The sequence below is a fragment of the Porites lutea genome, chromosome 2 (genome assembly GCF_958299795.1).
Source record: "Porites lutea chromosome 2, jaPorLute2.1, whole genome shotgun sequence".
Lineage (NCBI taxonomy): Eukaryota > Metazoa > Cnidaria > Anthozoa > Scleractinia > Poritidae > Porites > Porites lutea.
This window is the reverse complement of record NC_133202.1, coordinates 13,036,811-13,062,433: the sequence shown is the minus strand read 5'-3', so window position 1 is coordinate 13,062,433 and position 25,623 is coordinate 13,036,811. Positions and strand designations below refer to the sequence as shown.

At 38.9% G+C, this 25,623-nt stretch overlaps 1 protein-coding gene across 1 annotated transcript; it reads left to right on the top strand.

Moving 5' to 3' along the window:
• The first annotated feature begins 839 nt into the window (after positions 1-839).
• Positions 840-21,565, top strand: LOC140925658 (microfibril-associated glycoprotein 4-like). The gene is made up of 5 exons (XM_073375570.1): positions 840-1,011; positions 9,212-9,474; positions 17,675-17,789; positions 18,802-19,182; positions 21,300-21,565. The coding sequence occupies exons 1-5, from the start codon at positions 840-842 to the stop codon at positions 21,563-21,565; spliced, it is 1,197 nt and encodes a 398-aa protein (XP_073231671.1).
• Positions 21,566-25,623: the final 4,058 nt, after the last annotated feature.

Below are 25,623 nucleotides of genomic sequence, written 5' to 3'. Positions count from 1 at the left end.
CGGCAGTGCTCGTAAAAATCGCTTATTCTGCTCAAAATTCTGGTCGGACACCGTTATTCTGCTCGAATTCCGCTCGGTATCCGAAACATTTTAGGCCCTCCGGGCCGTATTCAGTTTTTTTTCGCAAATGTAGAATGGAACCTGGGCCTTACTCCTAAAAACTTATTGGATAAATCATTATGCGTAATGTGAGTTTAATGTCAGTGCGTTGTAGCTATTAAATAATCAAATTATTCACAAGGCTTATTTTTCCATTTGTTTTTTACTGTTGTTTTAAAGTTTTCTTACCACTGTTATGTATATTATTAGTGCTGCTGATTTCCCTTATTCTGCTCGAAAATGCCTTATTCTGCCGGCAGAATGCTCGCCTCAAAAATCGCTTATTCTGCTAGAAATTCTACCGGCAGAATTTTATGCAAAAAGCCTAGTGTGCGTGTGCTTCTATTGTTGTGTATGTCAGTAGTCGCGCCAGGTAAGATAATCTGGAATCCGGGAAATTATTACTTATGGAATCAGGAATATTGGAATTCGGAATTCAGTTCAAGGAATCCGAAATTCCGCTAACGATTGGAATCCGGAATATAAGTTCTATTGACAAAGAATCCGCAATCCAGTTCCTGGAATCCAAGACAGCCTTGTATTACAAAAGCGCTTGGTGACAACCGTGACCAGCGGAGTACCACAAGACTAGTGCTCAGTCTGCTAACGTTCGAAGGGGCCAGTGAAGTATTGTAATGCGGATGCCTGCCTCAAATCTACGCCTTTTGAAAACGCTCTTGCTACAAAGGTTTCACCTAAAAATTGGATTGCCAGTTTTACAAATAAAGGACCTTACAAGAATGGTCTTAGATGGAGAAGGCTTGCAGAGCAAAGTCACTTTAAACGATGGCTATAAAATACCTCTCTTCGGTCTTGGAGTGTTCAAGGCTTTGGGTGATGATGGAAAGGAGGCCGTGAAGTTTGCACTGCAGAACGGATACCGAATGATTGATGTACAGCTGCTCTCTACGGGTAAGCATGTAGCATTGCGTTGTGAACCACTCGATCATATGATTAAAGAGAAAACTAAAATTAAGGGACGTCGTGTAAGTCGTCCGAGAACATCTGATTACCGTTGCATGAAGTACCCTTAGTATTGTTTATAGTGAGGTTACGCAATAGGACGGGAGAGAGCCGTGTGTTTCATACAGTACCGTTCAAAAGTAAGTTGACAGTCTGTTACGAGTCTCGATTCTCGACTCGATTCACGATTCTCGATTCCATCCTTTTGCCAAAGTTTCGAAATGGCCCCATTTCATGTTATGACCAGTTGACGTGGCATTGTCACGTGCTTCCACATTTAAATTTTAGTTGTTCTTCACACGGGTATTCAACGGTTTACTCAAGATGTATGTTGGAACATACCAAACGTCGAGTTAAATTCTTCTTTCTTTCCAGACATGCGTGTATGTTTCTTTATATTTATCACCTTAATTTGCGTACGTTTCCTCTTTTAAAAACTAAGATGGCCAGAAAACAAAAGTATCTACGATTAAGTTTTCAAAAATCACAATTTCAATCCGAATTAATCTACTTCTTCAAGTTCGTGCATGGCTTTATATATGCCGCCATGTGTGTGATTTTTGTATCTTCTTTGAATGTTTTGAGCTGTAATTTTTTATCTTTCTCGCAATTTAGTGGCACTGTTCCCACTGACTGAATTTCGATAAATTTCTTGACACAGCTCCGCTAAGAAGTACAGTATGTTGCCCAGTATCCGGCCACTTCAGTTAGACATTCACAATAACTTTCCTTTCTTAGCCGCAAGAATTCTGAAATTTGGCCCAGAGACAATTTATTTAGTCCTTAATATCATAATGACGACAGACAGGTTAGAGTGTTATGTAGGGTGCGTCAAGTCCGCATTGAAAGTTTTCCGGCATCACTGGCGAACTTAAGCACAATTCACTATCTAAGTGAGAAGGAATTGAAGCCAGTTCTGTAATTTCATTAAGGTGTGATTGTCTTAGACTTAGACTTAGACTTCTAGGCCGTGCCATAACATTGTTACGCTTAGACAATAAAACTCTTTTCTGTTAATTGTTTCTTCCACTCCGGCCAGTGTTGTTAAAAATTAGTGCCAGTTCGGCATCAGAACGCTGGCGAAACCTCCTCAGCGAAATAATTAAGCACCTGTCTTCAGCTTGTAGGGAAAAGCCAAAATTTTAAAGAAGTAAACCGGAATAAGCTCCGGCAAATTGACACAAAAGTGAGCCGTCTTTGCTCGGTCGCCTGAAGCATCAGATTTACGTCAGTACCAGCCTTTTCCGTCTCACGCTAAGCATGGTAAAACGAAGAAAAAATTCTTGTTGATTTAAGAAATGCGGAATAATAAAGTATTTTCGAAAATGGGCACATTATAAGTAAACATGCTGTAAGGAACGTTTCCGTTTAATTAACGCAACATTTTTGTCGTTCTGATCAGTAAACTGGACTGAAATTTCATTCGCGTTTTAGTCGAGTTCATGGAGTTTTTTAAGCTGATTCTCTCAGCTTTTGTCGTCGTATTTTGGTTGTTTAACATTAGGCAAGAAAATAAATGAAGACGACATGCAGAGAATGAGTTTTACCACGTATTCAGAAAATACAAACACTGCAGAATATATTTGTTCTGTCATTTTCACAAAAAGATTAAACTTATAAACCTTAAACACCGATGCAATTTGTCTTAGACTTCACTAAAGATTAATTTTATGCTTTAATGGACGTCATACTCATGCCAAGCGCTATTGTTGTTTGCGGTTATTTACAAGGTTTGCCATTTGCAGTCATTACATTTAGTGCCTGTGGGGGAACAAATGACTGGTATCTACGTTTGAGTTCAAACTAGTCATTTTCACCGAGAGAAGATTCACTCTACAAAGAATTGAAGAATAAAATTTGAGCAACTATTAAAAAATCTCCAAAACAAGCTAAAATGGTTAATCGTATTTTTTTCAAAAAAAAACTTTCCAAGAAAAGCAATCTTTACCTTAGATTTCAATCCACAGAGTTAAAATATCCGTTTTAAATTACAGGCCAACATTTTTTCAATAACTATTACAAAGAATAAACAAAGTTTAAACAGTGAGTAACTAGGAAGTTCGAGAGGACCTACTGCGTAAAATTAATGTTTTATTACTTCGTCATCCGACTGACCTTCTCGTTGGCAAACTAATTTTAATTAAAGAAAAGGATGACGACTGAGACAATTTAATTCCTTTTTAAAAATCCACGAGTGATTCTTTTTATCTTAATGAACTCAAATGTTACTAAATTATTTACTATTAGTCTTCATTCTAATCGAGCATTTAAAACGGAAAAACGTTCTTGAATTTAAATATAAAAAATACTCTTTTCAAAATTTGCAACATCATATTTTCACTATATACTACGAAAATACGAAAATCCATGCATACTGCAGTGCACAAAAGGGTAGTTATTCTCGGAATTAAACGAGAAAGAACCTGAAGAACCCAGTCGCCATCTCATTTATAAGGATTGGGAGCTCAGAACCTATCTTCCACCTTAAAGGGTGAAATTCGAAATTAATAAATTGAAAAAAAAGAAAAAAAGGAAAAAAAAGCGATAAGCTTACATTTATCTGTAGATTTGTTATTTTTATTCTAAGGGAATCCTACAGTTGGAGCTGACTTGAATAATTTGAAAGACATAAAGTATGCTAATAAATAATTAACTACGTAATAAAGACGTCAAGGGATGTTCAAATTAACTGATGACTAAGCCCGGATGACATTTTCTGCTTTTCCATGATAACTAGCTGTCCCATCGCAATCGGGAGCGGTTCATTCCCTATTAAGCCCTTCACTATGGCAAGTCGTTTAGCTGTGTTAGCGGAGCTCCACCCGCGCGCGAAGCGCGCACGTGGACGGAGCCCCATAGCTAAGGAAATGTGGTAATCTACCCATCCGAGAAAATTTGGTAATCACGTGACCGTACGCCCGACCGTCCGTCCGCACCACAGGGGAACCAATTTTTACTCTCACACTTTCTAGCTAGTTTGGGAGCCCAATAGAAAACTAATTGCACATCAATATTGTGATCAATTGACAGCTGTCAAAACAGGATATCCGCTGACCAGTATCACCTGACCGTACCGCGGGCTCAAGTGTCGACCCATCGAGGTCGAGTACTTTTTTGAAGTTATCCGCTGACAAATTACCAGTTTCAAATGATTGCAGGCTCAAGTCTAGTTTTTCCAATGATTCATATGAAATATGTTGTGTTTATGTCACTATGGCCCCGCACTGTCAAGATTTTGATTTCAAACTGACGTCAGACGCAAAAATTCAGCCACTTTTTTAAAAATAAAGGCGGGGAAGACCTTTTCTTACCATGGTCACGCGTTGGTCACGCTCTACGTCCAATTTTTGTCTTCTGATTGGGCAAAATGTGACAGGTGAGTTCATGCGGAAAATTTATGCAGCATCTTGAAAGTTGTTTACTTTGACAGCAAAAGCTGACAGAGTTTTGTGTCAACTTGTGATGTTTTTAACTGTCTAAATCTTTTTCCACTGGATGTACAAAATGAAATACAGCTGCTATCAAGAGTTTTCTGTTATCCATGGCTGGTTTGTTTATTGGGTTTTCGGTTAAGAAAAGCGTCGCTTGTCAAAATTGGGTAATCCGATTTCGGATGGCATCGCTTTCGTCTTTCACCTTGCTCAATGCGTAAGAGGGTTTAAAAGTCTCAAGCAACTATGGCCTTCCTTGATATCTTTCAGGAACTGAATCTCGAATGGTAAGCCTGAGTAATTATTGTATTTGATGTTTGTTTTTGTTATATCTAATTTCATGAAGTCGAGCACAGTTTATGCGGCAAGGTTTTGCACGTTTGTTGAGATTTGAGTCAATGATCTGATCTAGTATCAGGTTTGATATAAGCTTACAGAACTTTAAAAGGCCTTCATATATATTTTCTCACGGCAAATAGAAAAAAAACGTTCCGAAGAATATTTAGTTATAGATTTGGCTGTAGAAAGAAAACCTTTTGAGCGATTTTCTTGCTTCGAGGAGTTCATCTTTGAACAAAAACAAACACCGGGAGGCCGGCTGAAAGTAAAACAAAATAAACTTAAGCTTAAGCTTTAAGCTTAAACACTCAGGATTTTTAGAGACACTTTAATACTTGTCTTCGTGAATGAAAATTGCAGTCTCTGTAAATGTTTTACCGAATTATATTTCTCTTATTGATTGTTAGTAGTCTCTCTTGCAATTTTAATCGCTTGTCCGTGGTGTTTGTTTTCATCGTTCATGAACATCGCTTGCAGGAGTACTTAGAAATGTTGCGCGTATCAAACGCTTTATAAGATTACACATCGTTATGACTGGAACCATTAAATAACAAAAAATAATGATAATAAATTCGTTATTATGTTGAAGCGTATCTCCATTAAAGTTCATTTAAACACTCGACCACACTGACAGCTCGCACTAAAAATGAGAACCGGCTGGCCGCATGGCTGATTTTGGAAATTTTTTGAACGGTTTCGCTAAAAGCCCACGATTGATCGTCCTGAACATTGAAAAATTGTGAAATGCCGTATTCTGTCCGAGGTCTGTATGATAAAAAGTACTGTTTCACCTCAGATGTGATGTATAAAAAGTATAAAAAGTTGGTTTACACACCCTCAGATTTGTTGGCAAGAATTTGTAAAGTAAACCTGTCGAACGCAAAAAAATGCGGCCTGATTTGTTTTCCAAGAATTTGTTTTCGAGGCCTAATCTACTGTGATCAAGAGCCATTATGGCTCTTGAATGTGATAGAAGATATTTGCTATTTTTTTGGGTGTACATATATTTAGGCTATCAACTCGATGTAAGATGTTTCGCTCTAAAATAACTTATCCTTTCCCTCAAAAGTCACCTGAATGTGCCCTTAAGTTAACTGATTTGTGGATTACAAGTTTATTGTTTGATTTAAAATATAAATTTATTAATGGGAGCTTCGCTTTTAGCCCTGGCTAAATCTATATATTAGCGCTCTTGCTGGTTCGTGTTGCTTGGAGAGCTTGGCTAAACTTCGTTGCAACTGCTCGCGTCGAAGGTGAGGGCGGTTTACAGATTTAGCTATTTTCTTTTTTAGGATTTTTCTTTGCCAACATCAGCTATAACCTTTTTATTTGTGTCTTTAGCTGCGAAGATCAAGATTTGCCATTATTTCAGCTGTTATATACGCAAAAAGACCTTGTAAGGTCGCAATTTTTCAAGAAAGCTTAATTCATCGCTTCAACTCTAGGAGAATCTTGTCCAGCGCGCCGACGACTGAACCGCCACCTGAACCGTTAGCCTGAGTTACAAAAAACTTAAGAATATTACAAATGCGAATTTTTCAGTCGGGCTCAGGTTAAGTTGGATTAAATTTGTAGAAATGACTTAACACTCAACGGAGATATTGCCATCACGGGAGAATCTTGAAAATTTTCGCGTTCAAGTACATCACATAACGGACAGTTATCTAAGCAGTAACTAAACTGCATTTTAAACGTAAGAACATCCACTGTGCAAAGGATATCGAAATTTGAGTAATAAAACTAGTACAAGTTCTCCAAAACAAGCAAAAATGTTTTTACTTGTTTGTTTTTTTTCTTTTTTCCAAAAAGCTTTACGAGAAAAGCAACCCCTGCAGTTGGTCAGGAGTTGAAATATCATTCTCGATATATGTTACTCGCCAGGTTACTCGCCAACGTTCTTTATAATCTATAACACAGTGTAAACAAAATTCGAATCGTCTTTAAATCGGAAGCTCGAAAAGGCCACACACTAGTAGTGTTTTCCCGGTCCCCGAGATTTGAAGAGAAAGCCCAGCAACGTTAGAATGCTGGCGGATGCTGGCGGAAAAAGTTTAAAGCCCGAGGTACTCCCAATAATGACCAATACGGGGAGACTCCGCCCGAAAGGGGCTCCTTTTGTAGCGTAGGGTTTTCACTATAATCGAAGTATATAAAAAGGGAGGGAAATCTGTCACTTCGGACGCTAAAAGAGCTAACAGGTGCATTTTCTGTTCTGGTTTTGTAATTTATTCATAGCGGAGTTCTCGCGTGCGCGAAGCGGAGTTCCATGGGTAAGAAAATTTGGTTATCTATACATCCAATAAATTTTTGTTCTAAGAAAATCATCTGTACGTTCGTCCGTAGGTAATTCAACCCCCTCGTGTAAGCTGGGGTGAAATTTTGCATTTCAAGCACCTGCTATGCGTTTTGGCATGGCCACCCGGATCCTTAGAAAGACATTACAGAAACGCGCCCATTGAAAAACGTCGCCCGTGAAAATTGGGGTACCCATAAGGCTTTGCGAGCTCAAACAAGGTTTCAAAGACTACCGCCATCTTTCGGTGCCGTCAAAACTCTGAGCGGCGAATTTGCAATTTTTCTGTCTCACACCTTTGAGCAGACAATACAGATACAATAGAAGGATTAACCATTGTTTTGAAGTGTCGAAATGCAGGTTTCATCGGCAAAGGCTTCAGAGCGTGAAGTACTTAATATGCGAAATGAAGCGAATTCCGTCGTGACTGAAACACTACAAACAATCGAAGCGTTGTCCGTCTCGTGGAACCAACTGCTGGCGGCTTAGGATTTGAAAAACTTTACGTGCTTTAATTTTTTAATCTTCTGTAAAAGCAGTTTTGTTCTGTCGTCTGTCGTCCCGTGGACAGATCGATCAAATCGGTCTATCGACGACAAAGCGCGTGGTTACTGCACGGACTGAACAGCAAAGTCAACAAATCCGATTCTTTCTTTCGACTAAATTTCAATGACTACATTGATGTGGATAACAGAGAAAAAGCTCGACTGAGAGATAAAAAACAAAGGAGACCAATTTCGTTGGGAGTGAGAAAATATGAAATTTTTACACTGGCAGTGAGAAAATGAGAAACGCTAGCGGCCACCGAGGTGAAAATGGTCATGAGCGGTAGTGAAAAAACAATAGGGAACAGGAACACATACGACATTTGCTCCATAAAACACGTTAGTAGGAAGTTTCTAAAAGTTTCACGTTGTAGTCGTGCAAAACAACGAAAAAGAAATGTACACAAAAATTGTGCTGGACCCGGCAAAGATGTTTTTTCCCTAATTAAACCTACTGATTTTATTTTGGCCGTTTTCGTTATCGTCTCCGCTTAGCATTACACGATTTTATATTTTGTTTCAGTAAACTATAAAAATTAACGAGAGCTTCGCTTTTAGCCCTAGCTAAACTGGCTATAATAATATATTATTTTAAAGGCAGCACATTTACGGCAGTCAAAAGGGTTCTAAACTAGATTTGTGAAAGGGGTACCATTTTGTCAATAGAAGGTATATAAAAAGGGTACCCTTTCTGGCAAAAATGGTATTTAAAAGGGTAAAGGGTTGGATATCGGAAGGAGCTAGCCTTCCCGTATAAAATTTTGTTGAGTACCCTCGGGGTTTGAACAGTTTTGAATGAGAAAACGTATTTCATGTAGGTTTAATGAAAAAATGGAATTGGATTATAAATGAGCGCGAGTAAAAGTTTTGCACTGGCACTTAAAAATGTCAAGTAATACGGGCAACATTTTCGTTCAACTTGTCCCTCAACGTTGTTGCATTTCAAGTTGAAAAGCGTTGTCGCTCTTATTTCCACCTTCGCTCCCAACTTGTCACGCAACAAATTTCAATGTTACAAGTTGCGGCAACATGTCGCGCAAAGTAGGCGTGAGTTCTACTTTTTGCAACAAACTTTCAATTTTATGTTTTGCGTCACAACTTGCTATGCTTCACAACACTTGTGATTGGTCAATTTTCCGGCACCAAAAGTGCGGGAAAGATGGTGAGTAAGCGCGCGCTTGACCTCGGGTAAATTTTGGGCAGGAACTAATTATAAATGGCCCCTTAGGACGAGTGCAATTTGCGGTCTTTGAAAATTTTACAGGTCCTCTGCATTTCTTGCAAATTACAAGTGATTGTGATTGGTCAATTTTCCGGCACCAAAAGCGCGGGCAAAATGGTGAGTAAGCGCGCGCTTGACCTCGGTCAAATTTTGGGCAGAAACTAAATGGCCCATTAGGACGAGTGCAATTTACGGGTACTCTACATTTCTTGCAAATTACATAGAAAAATCATTTGATTACTAATTAATATACATACCGTTATTGCACTGCAATAAAGTCAATCAAATTCTCTCTTAATTATATCAATTTCTGTTTCAGGAACCTGCGGACAAAACAACCGACGCATCACATTTCTGACACCAGTCGGTGGATTTTACCTTGAAGGACACGTGTTTTCAAATCATTCTGTGGAACTAAACCTAGACTGCCAAGACCAATGCGCCCTTGCGAGGGAATGTGTTTCATATAATATTGGTCCAAAGATCAACAACAAGATGGCCTGTGAACTCAGTAATTCAGATCACTTGCAGCACCCAGAAGATCTCAAACCAAGAAAGGACTGGATTTACAGAGGGACAAAGGTATGATCTGTAAATTTGTAATGTATATAACTTTATTTCTTGTAATAATTGCAACTCTATTAAAGTGTGTCACGAGTCAATAAAAAGATTGTTGTTGTTGTTGTTGTTGCAAATAATGTTGTCAAGTCAAGATGAATTTTTAACCATTTCCACCATCACGTAGTGGTTGATTTATGATAATTCCAAGCTTTACTGATAATAAAGATGATAAAAGTGTCGGTGTTGGCGGTATATGCAGTTTCGTATAATTTATTTAAAATTCTAAATCTCCCTTTCGGATTGGCTGCAATCCGCCCTTTAAATTTTCATAATTACACTTTAATTTTAAAACCTGGATGATTTATATCCATTTTTCCGCTATACATAATTATGTGTTTGTAATATATATATATATATATATATATATATATATACATAACGTTGCACACCAAAAAGAGAACAGTTTTGGGAGTAAAGAAAAGAGTTCAAAACTGAACGCACTAAAAAAAGATACAGTTCAACTTCTATTAAGTGCCCATTATTATTACTATCGACTTTCGGTGTTCGTTTTCGAGCCTTTTTGGACTGCCGGTCGCGCGGGATATTCTTTCGTTCCAAAAGCGGTATTTTTTTCCTTTCGTTTACGTTTCAATTAAAATTATTGCATAATTCCAGCGAAAGAATAACGGAAAGGTTTAAACAGGAACAGGATTAATCGTTTTTATAGCGAATCGAAACGTCTTGTCTATAGTGAGTTTCGACCACTGCAAGACTGATGACAACCTCTCGTGCTGTTCTTGCTGATGAGGCACAGAATGTACATGAAATTTTAGAGTGTCTGCAAAAGTTAACCACATATGTTTTTTATGATATTAATATAAATGTCGATCTCAGTCTTCGTTTACGGCAGGTAAAACCCTCCACGATTTGTGTATTATAATTCTAATGACTGATGATTTTGACAACAAAAAAGATCGCATAGATGATGACGCAGATGATGATGATTGCCCCCGCAGGGATTTCGCCTACAAGGCGAAATTCCGAGGAGGCACTCTAGTAACTCGCGCGTATATTAAGAAAAGTACTTACAGATGAAACATACAGTCAGTGTGCCAGAAAAGATCTCGATTTGCTTGAACAGGAGCCGTGAGAAATCGGTAGGTAATGATGACGTTTCTATTGTTTGCGACCGCAAGTACGAAATGGTTAGGATGACGTAAAGACAGAAAATCCCGAAGGGACCGCTTACAATAGGTAGATTTTGTGGCATTTATTGTGCAGTCATACTTCGATACTCTTTTGCGTTACGTGTTATCAGTGACATTCTGGGGAGCAGCTGTTTTGAAAGTTATGGACCAAAAGACACTCGTTAAGCGCAGATGAAGTTATAAGGTGCGTATAACTGTGTATATATGAACACTTGGAGAGTTTGCCAGACACAAATCTTTGATTGGAAACCTTGCCAGACACTTTCTCTCTTCTTGACCGGAATAAGACTCAGCCCCAAACAAGCAAGACGAGTGAACAACGGCTAGCTTATCACCAGCAGAACGATGGACGATTACAGGAGTTCGCCGACAATCAAATTCTGTGCTGACTTATTCCCTGCTCACAAATGTCCTTCCGCTATAAAGTTTAAAAGAAGACAAGAATGCGCGAGCGTGAATTGATCAACCGTCCTTTTAATTTCTAAGGCTTACTTTCCGGCCAAAAAAAAAAAAAGAACTGAAAGTACAAAGTGAGAGAGAAATTGCGAAAAATTCAATTACTAATTAAATCTTTTCTTATTGTTTAGAATAAACTATTCTCAAAACTGAGAATGTTTTGATCAAAGCTGTGTAAATCGAACTGGAACTGCGCATTGAACCTTAAGTTTCCTATATTTATCTCACCTATTGTATGGAATATGTGTGAAAATCTTCATTATGAATGGGTATATTTCAAAGAGCTACACAACGGCCAAGAATGCTATTAACCGAAAATATACAGAGCGGGGGTAGTTGCAGTGTCAACTATTACTAGTGTTATGATTATGGGGATAATGGTGATTTCGCTGAATTAGGGACCTTAAGATCCGACGACGGCGACAGCAACAGGAAACGCTACAAAAGCAATTGGTGTAATTAGCAAAACAACAATTTTGCACGTGCATCACGCTTCTTTGTACATTTCTTTGCCGTCAATGCACGATTACGACGTGAAAATGAGTAGTGGATAAGGCACCGAATTAACCTTTTCTTTGCGGGGGAATTCCATTAACTTTCGGGGGAATACATTAACGCCGGTGACGTCATACATATCACTAAGATAGGATGATGTCATAGTGTAAATTAATGACCATGACGTCATGCATTACATTAAGATAGGATGATGTCATAGTCTATTTTCAGCTGGCAAGGAGTAAGTGACGTCAGAATAGCCTAGGGTTGACGTCATCAAAAAATGTTGACATCATAATCTATAAATAGAATAGTGATATCATGTCCCCCCTTGGTCATGATGGTGTCATATTTTTTCCAGGTAAGATGATGTCAGGGTTTATTTTTTACCTGCCAGTTTTTTCTATTGTTTCAAAACACATAAAATGGTCATTTCTTACCAAGCAAATCATTCTCGAGATTTGAAATCATGGTTGGATCAGACCAGATCATAATTGATGAAGTTGAAATGGGAGTACACATCATACGGAATAAAATAGGAGAGATTTTTCAAGATGTATTTGTTAGAGAAGTGAATCGTCTGATCTATGTAGCAGTGAATGAACACCGCGATGGTTGTAAAATGGAAGGTTTACCTCAACTGCATCACAATTGCTTGACCACGGATGCTCAGGAGGCGTGGGCAACATATTTTGAATACGTGAAAGGAAAAGTAGACTTGAAAAAATTATGGAAGCTTGCGCAGCAGGAAGTGGAAAATAGACTAAATTTGCAGTTAAAAGAGACTTGGATGAAATATTTAGTTTGCCTTTGTAAGATGGATACTAGCACAGTCTATTTACTCTATATGGATTTTTTAAGAAGAGACGAATGCCATCAACTTGGGTGTTATGAATACATGTTTGAGAAAGATTGTTCACAATAAATGTATAACAATAAAGTGAATTATCTTATTTGTGGTTCTAAGGTAAACCCTAACTTTTTTGGTTCTTGAATAAACTCCATTCTTGTTCCTAACGAGTGGAAAGTCTATTTATAAAAAGAGGGAATAAGAGATGCGATCCCCTAGCAACACATGTCTTCTTATTTAGCGCTAAATATCGGATATATAAACAAAACACACACACACATACACAGAGTGGAGCTGAAAACTCTCTATTCTCTATTTCAATTTTGACTCACCATTACGAAAGCGTTTTCTCCGTTCTATCTCGAGGAAACTCAGCGCTTGGTGAGCTTATGGTCTTGTCAATTCACGCGCCGTTAGCGTTAGTCAGTTAATTATGCGGGCTAACAAGCCTAAAGTTGAATACAAATTAGTTCATCTCTACAGCTAGACCCAAGGGAGCACCTTGACTTATTATTGTAAAAGCACAAACAATTGATAACTTAACAAGGATCAATTTAAACACGCGACGAATAAATTGACAAGACACGAGATACAGTTTTAAAAACTTTATTGAAAACCAGTGACAAAAAGAGTCAAATAAACAGCGATTTGGAAGGGATGGAAATTAATCATCTTCTTCGTTCTCCTCTTTAGAAGGTGAATAAAAAGTGGTTTCCAACGTCTTGGCGTTTCTGTGTGTAATTAATCCACAATCGTGACACCGAAGAAAGCCCTCTTTGATGTATTTTCTCTCCTCGGGGATCTGGTGATCGCATATAGGACAAATCTTGTAGTTATCGTGCCAAAAGCATTTAGGACATTTCATGATCAATGTGGAGTACGCATTAGAGTTTTCGCAACGTTCACATGGACTTTTAGAGTGAAAGGTGGTGGACGTTTCAGGGCTACTACTTTCTGCTTTCTCACTATCGTTTTCAGTGTCGTTGTCGCTCTCTTGGGTGCCTTCAGTTTCAACGTCATTCTCAGAAGCCACTTCCTCCTCCTCCTCCTGATTTTCAATATCCGATGAACTCTCCTCATTATTACTCTCATTATCGGAAGTATTTTCTACATTTCGGTAGCCTTTTTCCTTTTCTATTAAATCACTTAACAACTTTTTGTTTTTGATTAAGCCTTTATCGATTCCTAACTCTGCAAGTCCATCTAGAAACGTATTTAGCGCACGAGGCTTGGTAACCTCATTGTTATGAGGGAGTAACACATACTCAACCAGCTCGGCGATGTTTGTGACGGGAATAGTGCGTTTATTTCGAAGTAATTGTCCGCTGGGAGTCCAGAAAAGAATATCTTTGGAGGCGGCCATACTATGCAGCAAATCAGAAGCACGCTTTTCCGACACTGCTCGGGAAAGATGACACAAAACATCTTTTATTCTTGGTTCTTCTTTTATTCTTGGTTCTTCATCCTCGCTTTCATCACCAGAACTTTCACTTTCTTCATGTTCACTCTCGTGTTCTTCTTCAACCAAATCTATCTTTCTCTTCATTTTGATGAGTACCCGTGACAGACCGTTGCTTCAAATGAGTAACTTATAGTTTCGTTTCCTCTTTTATAGCATCAAAAATCCTAGGCTTGTAACAGCAGGTACCAATAGGTCTTGAATAAAACCATCACCCTCTTGTACAAGGATCCGCTTCTTTGTTTTGTAAGGTACATTTGTTTCTGCTAGGTTTACTAGAGCATCCTTATATGGCAACACGTTCTGCTTATTTTCTTCAGGGATAAGAATGTATTCCTTAAGTATATTGTATAAGACTTGGACTAATGCATGTAGTTGTTTTGGACTGGCTGTCCGTAAAAGAAACTGTCGCTGATGAGCTGGACAAACAGCTAAGAATTGAAGAAAACCACGATTGTTCTTGACAACTTGAGACATTGCGACAAACTGAACTTATGATAGTAGTTTGCAGTCTTTTATTGACTGTCGTGAATTTTAGAATTTTGTGGCCTGAAAACCTATATAAATGCGCAACATTTTACCTCTTTCTCAGTCTACCTTTTACTCCTGAGGAGTTGACATGAGTTGGCTCTGTTCTGTCTGCGAAAAATCTTTTAGTAGAAAAGATAATATGCAAAGGCACGTGATGTCTAAACACCGCAATGCTGGTCTCACACCATTTCAAACAGTTCCAATATTTTCACAGAAATGTCAGCGGTTTCGCTTCGAGCACCCTTTCACCTCCATGATTGCCGGAATGACCGGGTCGGGAAAAACGGCCTGGGTTCGATCTCTATTGCAACAAGCTTCAGAGACAATTTACCCTCCCCCGGAGAGGATCGTTTGGTGTTATTCACAATGGCAGCCTGCGTATACACAAATGTTAATCGCCATACCAAACATTTAATTCGTCAAGGGAATTCCTAGGGCTTTGGAGCAGGATTCCTATTTTGACGTGAACAAACGGAATTTGATCGTGTTTGATGATCAGATGATTGACGCCAGTAAAGACAAGCGAATTGTGAACCTCTTTACTCGTGGTTCTCATCATCGCAATCTGAGCGTGATTTATATCGTGCAGAATCTATTTCATCAGGGGAAAGGTAGCCGCAGCATAAGCCTAAACAGCCATTATCTGGTGTTATTCAAGAATCCACGAGACAAACTGCAAATCCTGACTCTGGCGAAGCAAATGTATCCCAGGCAGACTGATTTCTTTTTAAGTCAGTACGAAGAGGCTGTAAAAAGACCTTTTGGTTATCTTCTGATTGATCTGAAAACTACTACCCAAGATAATTGTCGGTTGCGAACAAACGTCCTACCCAGTGAAGAAGGCTTTAACCAAGCAGGGTTTCAGGAAAATATCCCTCAAGAGCTTCTAAAATATCTGAAGCAGCAAACTCTTTCGCCTGTCCCGCTTCTTCCAGCTATGCAAGAAATACAAGGCAACATGGATGACGTGCTTTCTCGAAACGATCTTCGGGACGATGAAAAAGCTAAACGATACTTTCAGTTGCAAAACAGATACCTGGCTTTTAAAGAACAATTAAATACAAGAACACGACCGGAAGAAATAACCAGCACTGTTCCAGACTTAACATCAAGGACACAAGATTCTTCGACAGCAACGGCAGCATTCGACTCCCCTCAACCCCTTTAATGTAACACCTGAATTAACACAAGCGGCTATCTCTCAAAAACCTGACAAAGAAAGCCTCACCCCTCCACCACCCTTAAATCCTACTTTCCTGACCCCTCCTCCCACAGTAGAAACCCCATCACCACAAGGCCCGAAGCGCAAGAGGGGTCGGATTCAATTTCTAAATTATTTGGATGATCATAAATCTCATGGCAAACAGCTGAAGAAACGTCGGCATAAGAAATTTCGAGTTAGACCTTACAAGTACTCCATGGGCGGAGAAGATGATTAATTTCCATCCCTTCCAAATCGCTGTTTATTTGACTCTTTTTGTCACTGGTTTTCAATAAAGTTTTTAAAACTGTCTTGTCAATTTATTCGTCGCGTGTTTAAATTGATCCTTGTTAAGTTATCAATTGTTTGTGCTTTTACAATAATAAGTCAAGGTGCTTCCTTGGGTCTAGCTGTAGAGATGAACTAATTTGTATTCAACTTTAGGCTTGTTAGCCCGCATAATTAACTGACTAACGCTAACGGCGCGTGAATTGACAAGACCATAAGCTCACCAAGCGCTGAGTTTCCTCGAGATAGAACGGAGAAAACGCTTTCGTAATGGTGAGTCAAAATTGAAATAGAGAATAGAGAGTTTTCAGCTCCACTCTGTGTATGTGTGTGTGTGTTTTGTTTATATATCCGATATTTAGCGCTAAATAAGAAGACATGTGTTGCTAGGGGATCGCATCTCTTATTCCCTCTTTTTATAAATAGACTTTCCACTCGTTAGGAACAAGAATGGAGTTTATTCAAGAACCAAAAAAGTTAGGGTTTACCTTAGAACCACAAATAAGATAATTCACTTTATTGTTATACATTTATTGTGAACAATCTTTCTCAAACATGTATTCATAACACCCAAGTTGATGGCATTCGTCTCTTCTTAAAAAATCCATATAGAGTAAATAGACTGTGCTAGTATCCATCTTACAAAGGCAAACTAAATATTTCATCCAAGTCTCTTTTAACTGCAAATTTAGTCTATTTTCCACTTCCTGCTGCGCAAGCTTCCATAATTTTTTCAAGTCTACTTTTCCTTTCACGTATTCAAAATATGTTGCCCACGCCTCCTGAGCATCCGTGGTCAAGCAATTGTGATGCAGTTGAGGTAAACCTTCCATTTTACAACCATCGCGGTGTTCATTCACTGCTACATAGATCAGACGATTCACTTCTCTAACAAATACATCTTGAAAAATCTCTCCTATTTTATTCCGTATGATGTGTACTCCCATTTCAACTTCATCAATTATGATCTGGTCTGATCCAACCATGATTTCAAATCTCGAGAATGATTTGCTTGGTAAGAAATGACCATTTTATGTGTTTTGAAACAATAGAAAAAACTGGCAGGTAAAAAATAAACCCTGACATCATCTTACCTGGAAAAAATATGACACCATCATGACCAAGGGGGGACATGATATCACTATTCTATTTATAGATTATGATGTCAACATTTTTTGATGACGTCAACCCTAGGCTATTCTGACGTCACTTACTCCTTGCCAGCTGAAAATAGACTATGACATCATCCTATCTTAATGTAATGCATGACGTCATGGTCATTAATTTACACTATGACATCATCCTATCTTAGTGATATGTATGACGTCACCGGCGTTAATGTATTCCCCCGAAAGTTAATGGAATTCCCCCGCAAAGAAAAGGTTAATTCGGTGCCCTATCCACTACTAAAATGCCTAATTTCACGATGTACAGAGGACGTACACAGGCGACGACGAAATTTCCTCTCTCTTTCTGAACTTGGATATGGTTCTTAGGAATTCAACTTTAGAAGGGTTCGCCTACATTTGACAAAGTTAGTGACTCTAAGTAATCGCGATGAAGACTGAAAGAACCCGAATTCACTTTTTCAGCAACATTTTCTCTGCCGTCGCCGTCTTCGGATCTTAAGGTCCCTTATAATTTCAATACGATGGTAATGACGAGTCAAAAGTTCATCATAGCAGAAGCTGATTTAATAAAAAATTCATTGAAACTGAGGTTTCTTTTAACAGAATCTTTGCGCCAGTCAGTCCTGCCTGAACAGCGGAACGTGCTACGTGGGGTATACCGACAAAAACTACGTTTGCGCTTGCACAGCTGGCTTCAAAGGTGATAACTGCGAAAAAGGTATTCTCACCCTGGAGGGGTACTTGATGCTGTCCAGATTTCAAGTGATGGGGATGATCTAACGTGGGAAAAATCAAAACCCAAGAAATCCCTAGGGCTTCCAACAAAAAACCAAGAAAATCCCTAGAGCACAAATGATAACACGAAAAATAAAAACAGAAGTTGAATGTTTGTGTTTATTTATTCATCATACCATCTGAAGTTTTCCGCATCTGGTATAGTCATTCTAACAACAGTCGAGGCACCCAGGAATATCTTCAGTTTCAACAATTATTCTACTACATGCGAAATTTCTGCTTTTTTATTGGATTAGAGCAGTGGTATTTCAGCTTAACTTGAAATACCTACATGGGAAAATTACAAACCTTTTGAGGGTAGTAGTATAAGCAAATAATAGCATGATTTGTACTTGATATTTGGCATAAATACCACTAGTGATATTTCAAAATTGTCTCCAATTTCACTCGCCTAAAGGCTTGTATAATAATTTCGAATGGTATTTATGCCAAATACCACATAAAATCATGCTATTACCTAGTATATTAACACCATGCACTGAGAACTCTAAACACGACCACCCTGGGAAAAACATTACGAACAACCCTACTGAGTTATTTACCCAGTTAGTAATCAAAGTCCAGAAATAATTTTAGAAAAGATTGGGAAATTAAACCTTTATTAAGTGCCCGCGGGCACCTTTTTGCCGTCCCAACCATCAACCGTCACTTGACAGACTATTTTTTGCCCGAGAATTTTTGTAAGTTTGGCTTTATTTTAAGAATATGACGAAGGAAAACAGAGAGTCCAAGATAGAAGTTGACGACCGATTGTGGACCAGTAATGCTGGCCCCGTCGCGTTTTTTTTTTTTTTTTTAAATAAGGTAATATGTCTGCTAAAGATTATGCTAATTTATGACGAGGTTTATGACTAACTTCTTATAGTCACACGCCTTTCATATTGCATTAAAGTGATCAGGTTTCGAAACGCTGTCACTGCATTCGTGTTTTCCAGTTTACAGAAATTGTGCTGAGCTCTATGAAGCCGGTTTGCGAACCAGTGGTGTCTACACTATCGACCCTGATAATGCTGGAGCCTTTGATGTGTACTGTTACCATAAAACAGCCGGTGGGGGGTGGACTGTGTTCCAAAAGAGACTGGACGGCTCGGTTGATTTTTATCGCGGCTGGGACGATTACAAACGAGGCTTTGGAAATCTGAATGGTGAATTTTGGCTTGGACTAGAAAAGATTCACCGACTGACAAAAGAACAAAGAAGGCTTCGGGTAGACCTGGAAGACTTCGAAAACCAAACAGCTTACGCTGAATACGACTCCTTCGGTGTTGGTGATGAACAGAGCAAGTACAAGCTGGGACGTCTTGGACAATACGCTGGTAAGCATAATACCAAACAGGAGCCTATGATGGGCTCCTGTACTACATTAATGATGAAAACCATAAAAAGGGGTAACGTTTACGTTACTATTTGAGAGGTCCCAGTTATTCAAAATTTAAAAACTTAGAATTAATTTAGAAAACTGGCAACTGTTGTTCGGTATTCCTGTACCCGATCTTTAACTCAGGCGTTCCTTGGTTTCACCGATCTACTATGTTTCAGCGATTGCATTGTTTTAACGCGATTCTTAGGGTTGTAAGAATAGTTTGTTCATAGTAGCTTGCTATAAGCACGCGTGATTATTCCAACTTGCTTTGTTTGACAGATATAGGCGAATTTCAAGGTATATGGGATCAGGGATCACAGGCCCGGGATCTGGGATCCTTAGTTGCGGGATCGGGATGAGTAGTGCTGTGAGGTGATCAGGAACAGTTTTCCGACAAAAAAATGCTTTAAGGGGAAGGACCTGCTCTCTTTTAAAAACTCAGTTGTATTTTTGGCGTAACAATAATTATTTGTTCCGGTACTTAAGTGTACGCAATACGACTTTTTTAGTACGCCACTGACTCTCGGCTGGAAGTTGCCTAGCTATTGATTCATTTTGTTTTGACTCATTGTCTGTAACTATACCTTACATTCACTGAAATATCGAATTGTCTGGGTTTTTTGACTGCAAAATAAGGACTTAATAAGAAAACATTCATACAATGGACGTTACCTTTTGCCAATGATTTCCTTCTGCACCCCGAACAATGAGTTTATACATGCTCTTTCGACAATGAAAGACGAGGTTTTTCAATGGACAAAACCCTGTTATCACAGCACTTGTTATTGCACTCGGTACTGTAACTTGACAAGTTACAGTACCAAGTATTTTTCTGCTGACCATGCTCAACAGACAATACATGGTCTCTTGCAAGCCTTTAGCAGCTCCCGATTCCAAGCCTCTGATCAAAGCAAATATCAAGTGGCAAGTGTCGGGAGAAGACGGCACATAACAAAGCCTGTTCTTATTATGTTAGCCAGAAATAGTGCGAAACATCTTAACCAAACTTACAAAGCCTTACAAGGCGTAGGAGTAGTCGATCCTGGCTCTGTAAAATAATTTGGTTTCTTAGCTCGTTGTTCGGCAGGCCAGTGGCCTTTATCTTTGCCCAAAGAGAACTCAATCTGATCTCGTTTTGCTATAAAACTTAGTCAAAATTCTCAAAAAGTCTTGCCTTTTGCAGGTACCTTTTTTGAATAGCTTGCCCAGCTTACTCTATCCGCAGTGAGCTGGTAAACTGTTTACAATATGTCATGGGGTAACTCAACCGAATATAATCGAAATCTACATCAGTAAGAGGATTAATTGTGAGTTGGTGAGGTATACAACTAGAGGTCATGTGGCTGAAAAGAGTTGGTCCGGCAACTGGTGCTACCAAGGCGACGACTAAGAAAAAGCTAGCTAGTGCAAACCCCATTTATTCTGAGTCGATCAGCCAATCTTACTGACATTTCTTTTTGTGTAAATAAAATTTGCTAAATGGAATTGATCTCGCTTTAAAAGGAACAGGGCAAAATACAATAAGTGTTTGTTTTGTTACGGAAACGTGACGGATATAAGAAACTTCCCGTATTTCCGTCGAGTTTATAAAATACGGAAACACGTTATTTCGTTCTGTGAAACGCTCTATATGTGAGCCGTGTAAAGTGTAACTATTATGATAGAAATGATGATAACTAATGGAACTGGCTGGAGTAAAAAACTCTCCAGTCAGTAACTTGGTTGGGACTCTGCTGAAGAAATCGAGAGACACTTTATTTTGCATTTTATTCAAGTTATATGCGGAGCAACCGTGTAGACTAGAAAGTTTCACCCGTTTACCTTTACTTACAAGGAAAAATTACGCCAAGTCAATGTTCAGATAAAATAACTAAAGATTGAAGAGTGTAATAAGTAGACTGTAGCAAAATTAAGGTTAAATGCCCTATTTGTAACGGTAAAAATGCCCGTTTTACTTATTTGGAGTGCTGCTACTCTCTCACTTTCCCGCCGAAATGTCTAAAGAAAGGTTATTTAGGACCATTAATATAAATTTACGGTAAGAAATGAGATTTTTATTTATAATTTTAGGAACGGTTGGTGACTCTCTTACATGGCATCATAATATGCCGTTCTCCACGAAAGATCAAGACAATGACCAAGATCCTAGCGGTAGCTGTGCCATTTCGTTTGAGGGAGCCTGGTGGTACAATAAATGTCATGCCTCCAACTTAAATGGTCGCTATCTTAATGGGAGTCACTCCTCTTATGCCAACGGTGTAAACTGGGCTCACTGCAAAGGCCAGCATTACTCCGCCAAACGGGCTGAAATGAAAATCAAACCAGTAGAAGCCTAATCCGTACAGTTGAGCCCTGTATACAGACACTGAAGGGACAAAGCAACTACTACGGAGATTTCCGTTTTAAAGAGGTCACCACGATAACACTAGTCATCACATTTAAGACTCCGCTGATAGTTTTATGTAACCTGAACATGCAACAAGCGTTATTGAGGGCGCTCAGAAGGGCTCTGGTACGTGCTCGCAACCCGAAACCCGCCTGGATGACCCAAATAACGTCTGTTGCACCCAGGCTAGTCTTAGTGTTAAGCAGTCAAATAGTACGTAGTTCCACAATTGTTTATAACCTGTATCTTAATTGATTATTGTACAGTAGTGAAACGACGACGCGATTCGGATAAGATGCGTCGCTTACATAAGAGGCACACTGCCGGTATAAAGTGAAACATGTTGTCTGACATTATACCTTACTTATTAGGTCAGGCGTTTATTATTATTACTAGTAATAACCAAAGGTTTGTAGGGAGTGCCGGCGACAACGATCGGCAGTCAAAACGCTTTTGCTCCAACGCTGTGCTTTGCGTAAGTTTCATGTGACAGATGGTCAAAACACGCGTAATCAGACTACGAGGGGTAGAAGGTCGAAACGCTCGTGATCAAATTGCGTTTTGTGCATTCCATTCATTGTTAGTAAAAGTTCAAACGAATGCTGACTACATGCATGCGACGCATGCGTAATGACAACCTGGAGATTAGGATTGCGGGCTCCTCTTGTCGCCTGCAATTATTATTGTTATTATTATCGTTATTATTTATTTCTTTTATTGAAAAAAAAAACAGCTCGTACAACCTCTGCTTAGATAATTAAACAAAATCTGCTTTAAATTATCTCCGCTTTAGGAGCCGATTACCTCCAGTCTACGAGTAATCGCCAATTTTTCCTCAGGGATAGTAGAGCGAGCAAAACGCAAGCGCACGTGAAAATCACCCCTCGCGAGAAAAGGCGACACGCGGTGGGAGGCGTGGGGTGATTTTTTCGCGCACTCGCGTTTTGCTCGCTCTACTAGCCCTGAGGAAAAATGGGGGACTACTCGTAGTCTAGATTACCTCCTAATCGCGTGTTATATAAGACGCGATTGTGTGGTAGGCTGGCGTTATTTTAACACTCGCACTTTGTTGGATTGGCAGCATTCACACAGAAATGAGTGCGCGCCAAGAAATAAGGCTTGAACCAGACGCGAACCACTTATACGAGCTGTTCGCGTCTTATGTAAGACCTTATTCAGTTCACATCTTATTTAAGACGCGTATTTTTCCCTGGATAAATGACCTGTATAAGTCTATAATGATCAGGGGCGTTCTACTTTGTATATCTGCGCTGAAAGACCGATTAGCGGTAATCCGGGATTAAAATTTTCTGTCCATTTTTGTATTCACCCTCCTAATGTATGGCTTAGAGTTACATTTTGAGTTATTATGGAGTTTTGTAAACACGAGTTACATGTTCATAGAGAAGAAAACCTTTGGTTTACTTTTTTTCTTGGTTAAAACCATCTTTCGAGGAACCGAGTACTGAGCTACGGGCTGAGGTTTCAAGAGGAACGATCAACAACGCACAAAGCTGTATGCACACTTTCTCTTTGGATATGCATTTTATTTTAAGTTGAAAACAATCATAATCGTTTTCATTATCATAATAGTCATAATCATAATCTTATAGTAGTAGACTAAAGTAGAAGAAAAAAGAAGAAGATTGGAAGAAAACAATGACGACGACGAAAAAAAAGAAAGAGTAGGAATCCACATGGCGGCTCTTCACTTGCCCATGGCCGCCAACCATTCTCACCAGGGCGGATAAAGGTTGGGCGGTGAAACGAGCGCGTCCGAGCAAAAAGGTGTGATGCAGTGGACTGGGGCTCTGCTTAGAAATGTCGCTTGTTTTCGACTTCGGTCAGGGCTTGCGATGTGGTTCGTACATTAGACACTGCCGCTGTCACTGAATTATGGCGGCTTGATTTGTTTTCTTGCACTTCTTCCTCGTTCCTTTGTGCTGGTACGCTGTCTCCGAGAGGGAATGTTGCTATTTTTTGCGGGAGGTTTGGTTGGAGTATACAAACATCTCTTTTAAAGGGTTTCTTTTATTACTTCCATAACTCTACCACTGAATTATATTTTCGTTCCGCTACTTGCCAATGTCGATGTTATTCCAAAACAAAAACAACTAAGTACTTTCTAAAACACGAGGGAAAATCTCATCCATGTCATCCATGGCAAAACTAAAAGACAGCAGATTGTGTTTCATAACTAGATGACGTGTATTTTATAAATGCGTGTAGCTCGTGCTAGGTGAAATTATGCTAATTTCAATCACCATCATCTTTCTTTTTAATTTTGAAAAAAACATCTCATACGTCTCTCTGTTTCTTCGAAACTTCAAAATTAGTTTTCCCTCAGTTTTTATTGTTTACCTTGTTTTGTTTTAGAGAGAAAAACGGAGAAAAAACCTTACAACTAACCTCAATAAATTTTGTTTACATGCGGTTGCCGGATTTGCAACGCATTGCGCGAATCGCCATGGCACGTTGCACCCAAGAAGCAAAGTCTGAAGAAGTACAACGCCACTATATCAATATATATCAATCTAATTTTTTCTTATGTTATGTAAAATTTATCCCCCTTTAACATATGTAAAAATTGAGGTTAAGAAGTGTTAAGCTTTTGCAAACGAAACGGCGAAAGACGATTAGGTGATATTTAGTGGAAGGAGGAGGTCTTCAAAACTTAGAAATTAAACTCAAATTTTGGCATTATACGACCAACAAGTTTGACTTATAGACGTACAGACACAAACATATGAAACTGTTTATTGATATTGCTATGAAACGAATTTATCTATTTAACATTGTAGCCTGAAATTACAGAAAGAAAATAGGATTTCCGGTTTCCAAAAAGGAAAATTTCGCCGCCTTGAAGCGCACCGGAAGCGCGGAAAGAGCGCTCGTGCCAGTCCTACTCCGCATCACACATTAAATGAAGAGCGGAGCGCTCGTTTCACCGCCCAACCCTTATCCACCCTGATTCTAACCTACTGAATATTATAATGTCTGGAGAAATAAAAAATATGTGCAATGTGAACAAAAGAAAAACAGTGTGCATTAATATAACCGTGCATGTATTGCAGCTACAAAAAACCATCACCTGATACCGTAATGTCCGTTATAGAGAGGTTATAGTTTATATGAATTATCCCTCCTTTCTCTCTTGGGTAGAGACTAGACTTGCCACAAGTCGACTGCGTGAGCGCTGAAGGCGCGAGGGACGCTCGCAAAGCGAACGACGTCCAGCAAAAACCCGAAACGGGATGAGAAAGTATAGGTAGAGACTCGAGGCGCCTCCATTGGGTGTTTAGCGAAAACTCTCCCAAAAGCAAATTTCATTTTCAAGATGATCGTTCTAGTTGGTTTGAGTCCTGACTTTTCCGATAATCGCCCCCTTTCTGGTCCTTTGTCCGTTTATATAAGGAATCTTTTTTCGAAATAATTTTCTAAAATTCTCAATTCGGTTTCAAGGTCCTACGTTTTTCAACTCGCTAAGTCGGGAAATTCAAAACAGTGAAAGTATCAGTTTGTTTAGCAAATAACTTAAAAAATTCCTTCTTTCTTAGTTAAATTGAATCTTTGTTGAGCTACACACCTTTTCTTTTTCTTTTTTCTCTTCTTTCTTTCTTCTTTTATTTTTCTTTAAAAAATGAATCGAAATTTTCATTCAGTACCCTTAAATTGTATGGTTTACCCTATAGTTCCGGGAAGTCTACAGTTTATAAGCCGCCGGCTTCTATATAGGCTTCCTTGCCTTTACCACATTTGATCTTGTAAATAATTTAGTTGGAATATTGTATATTATTTTTTAATGTATTTCTGTATACTGTTGTTGTATTTCTTGTTAAAGGCAAAATAAAATGAATGAATTAATGAATTAATGAATCTTTTCATAGGAAAAATTGTGAGAATTTTGTTCGAAAATTGTAGCCGATAGTGCTTCCCCGTTTCTGCAATGTCCGTGATAAAGTGGTGTTTTAATGAGGTGGTTCGACTGTATGTAATTTGCAGGTTTTT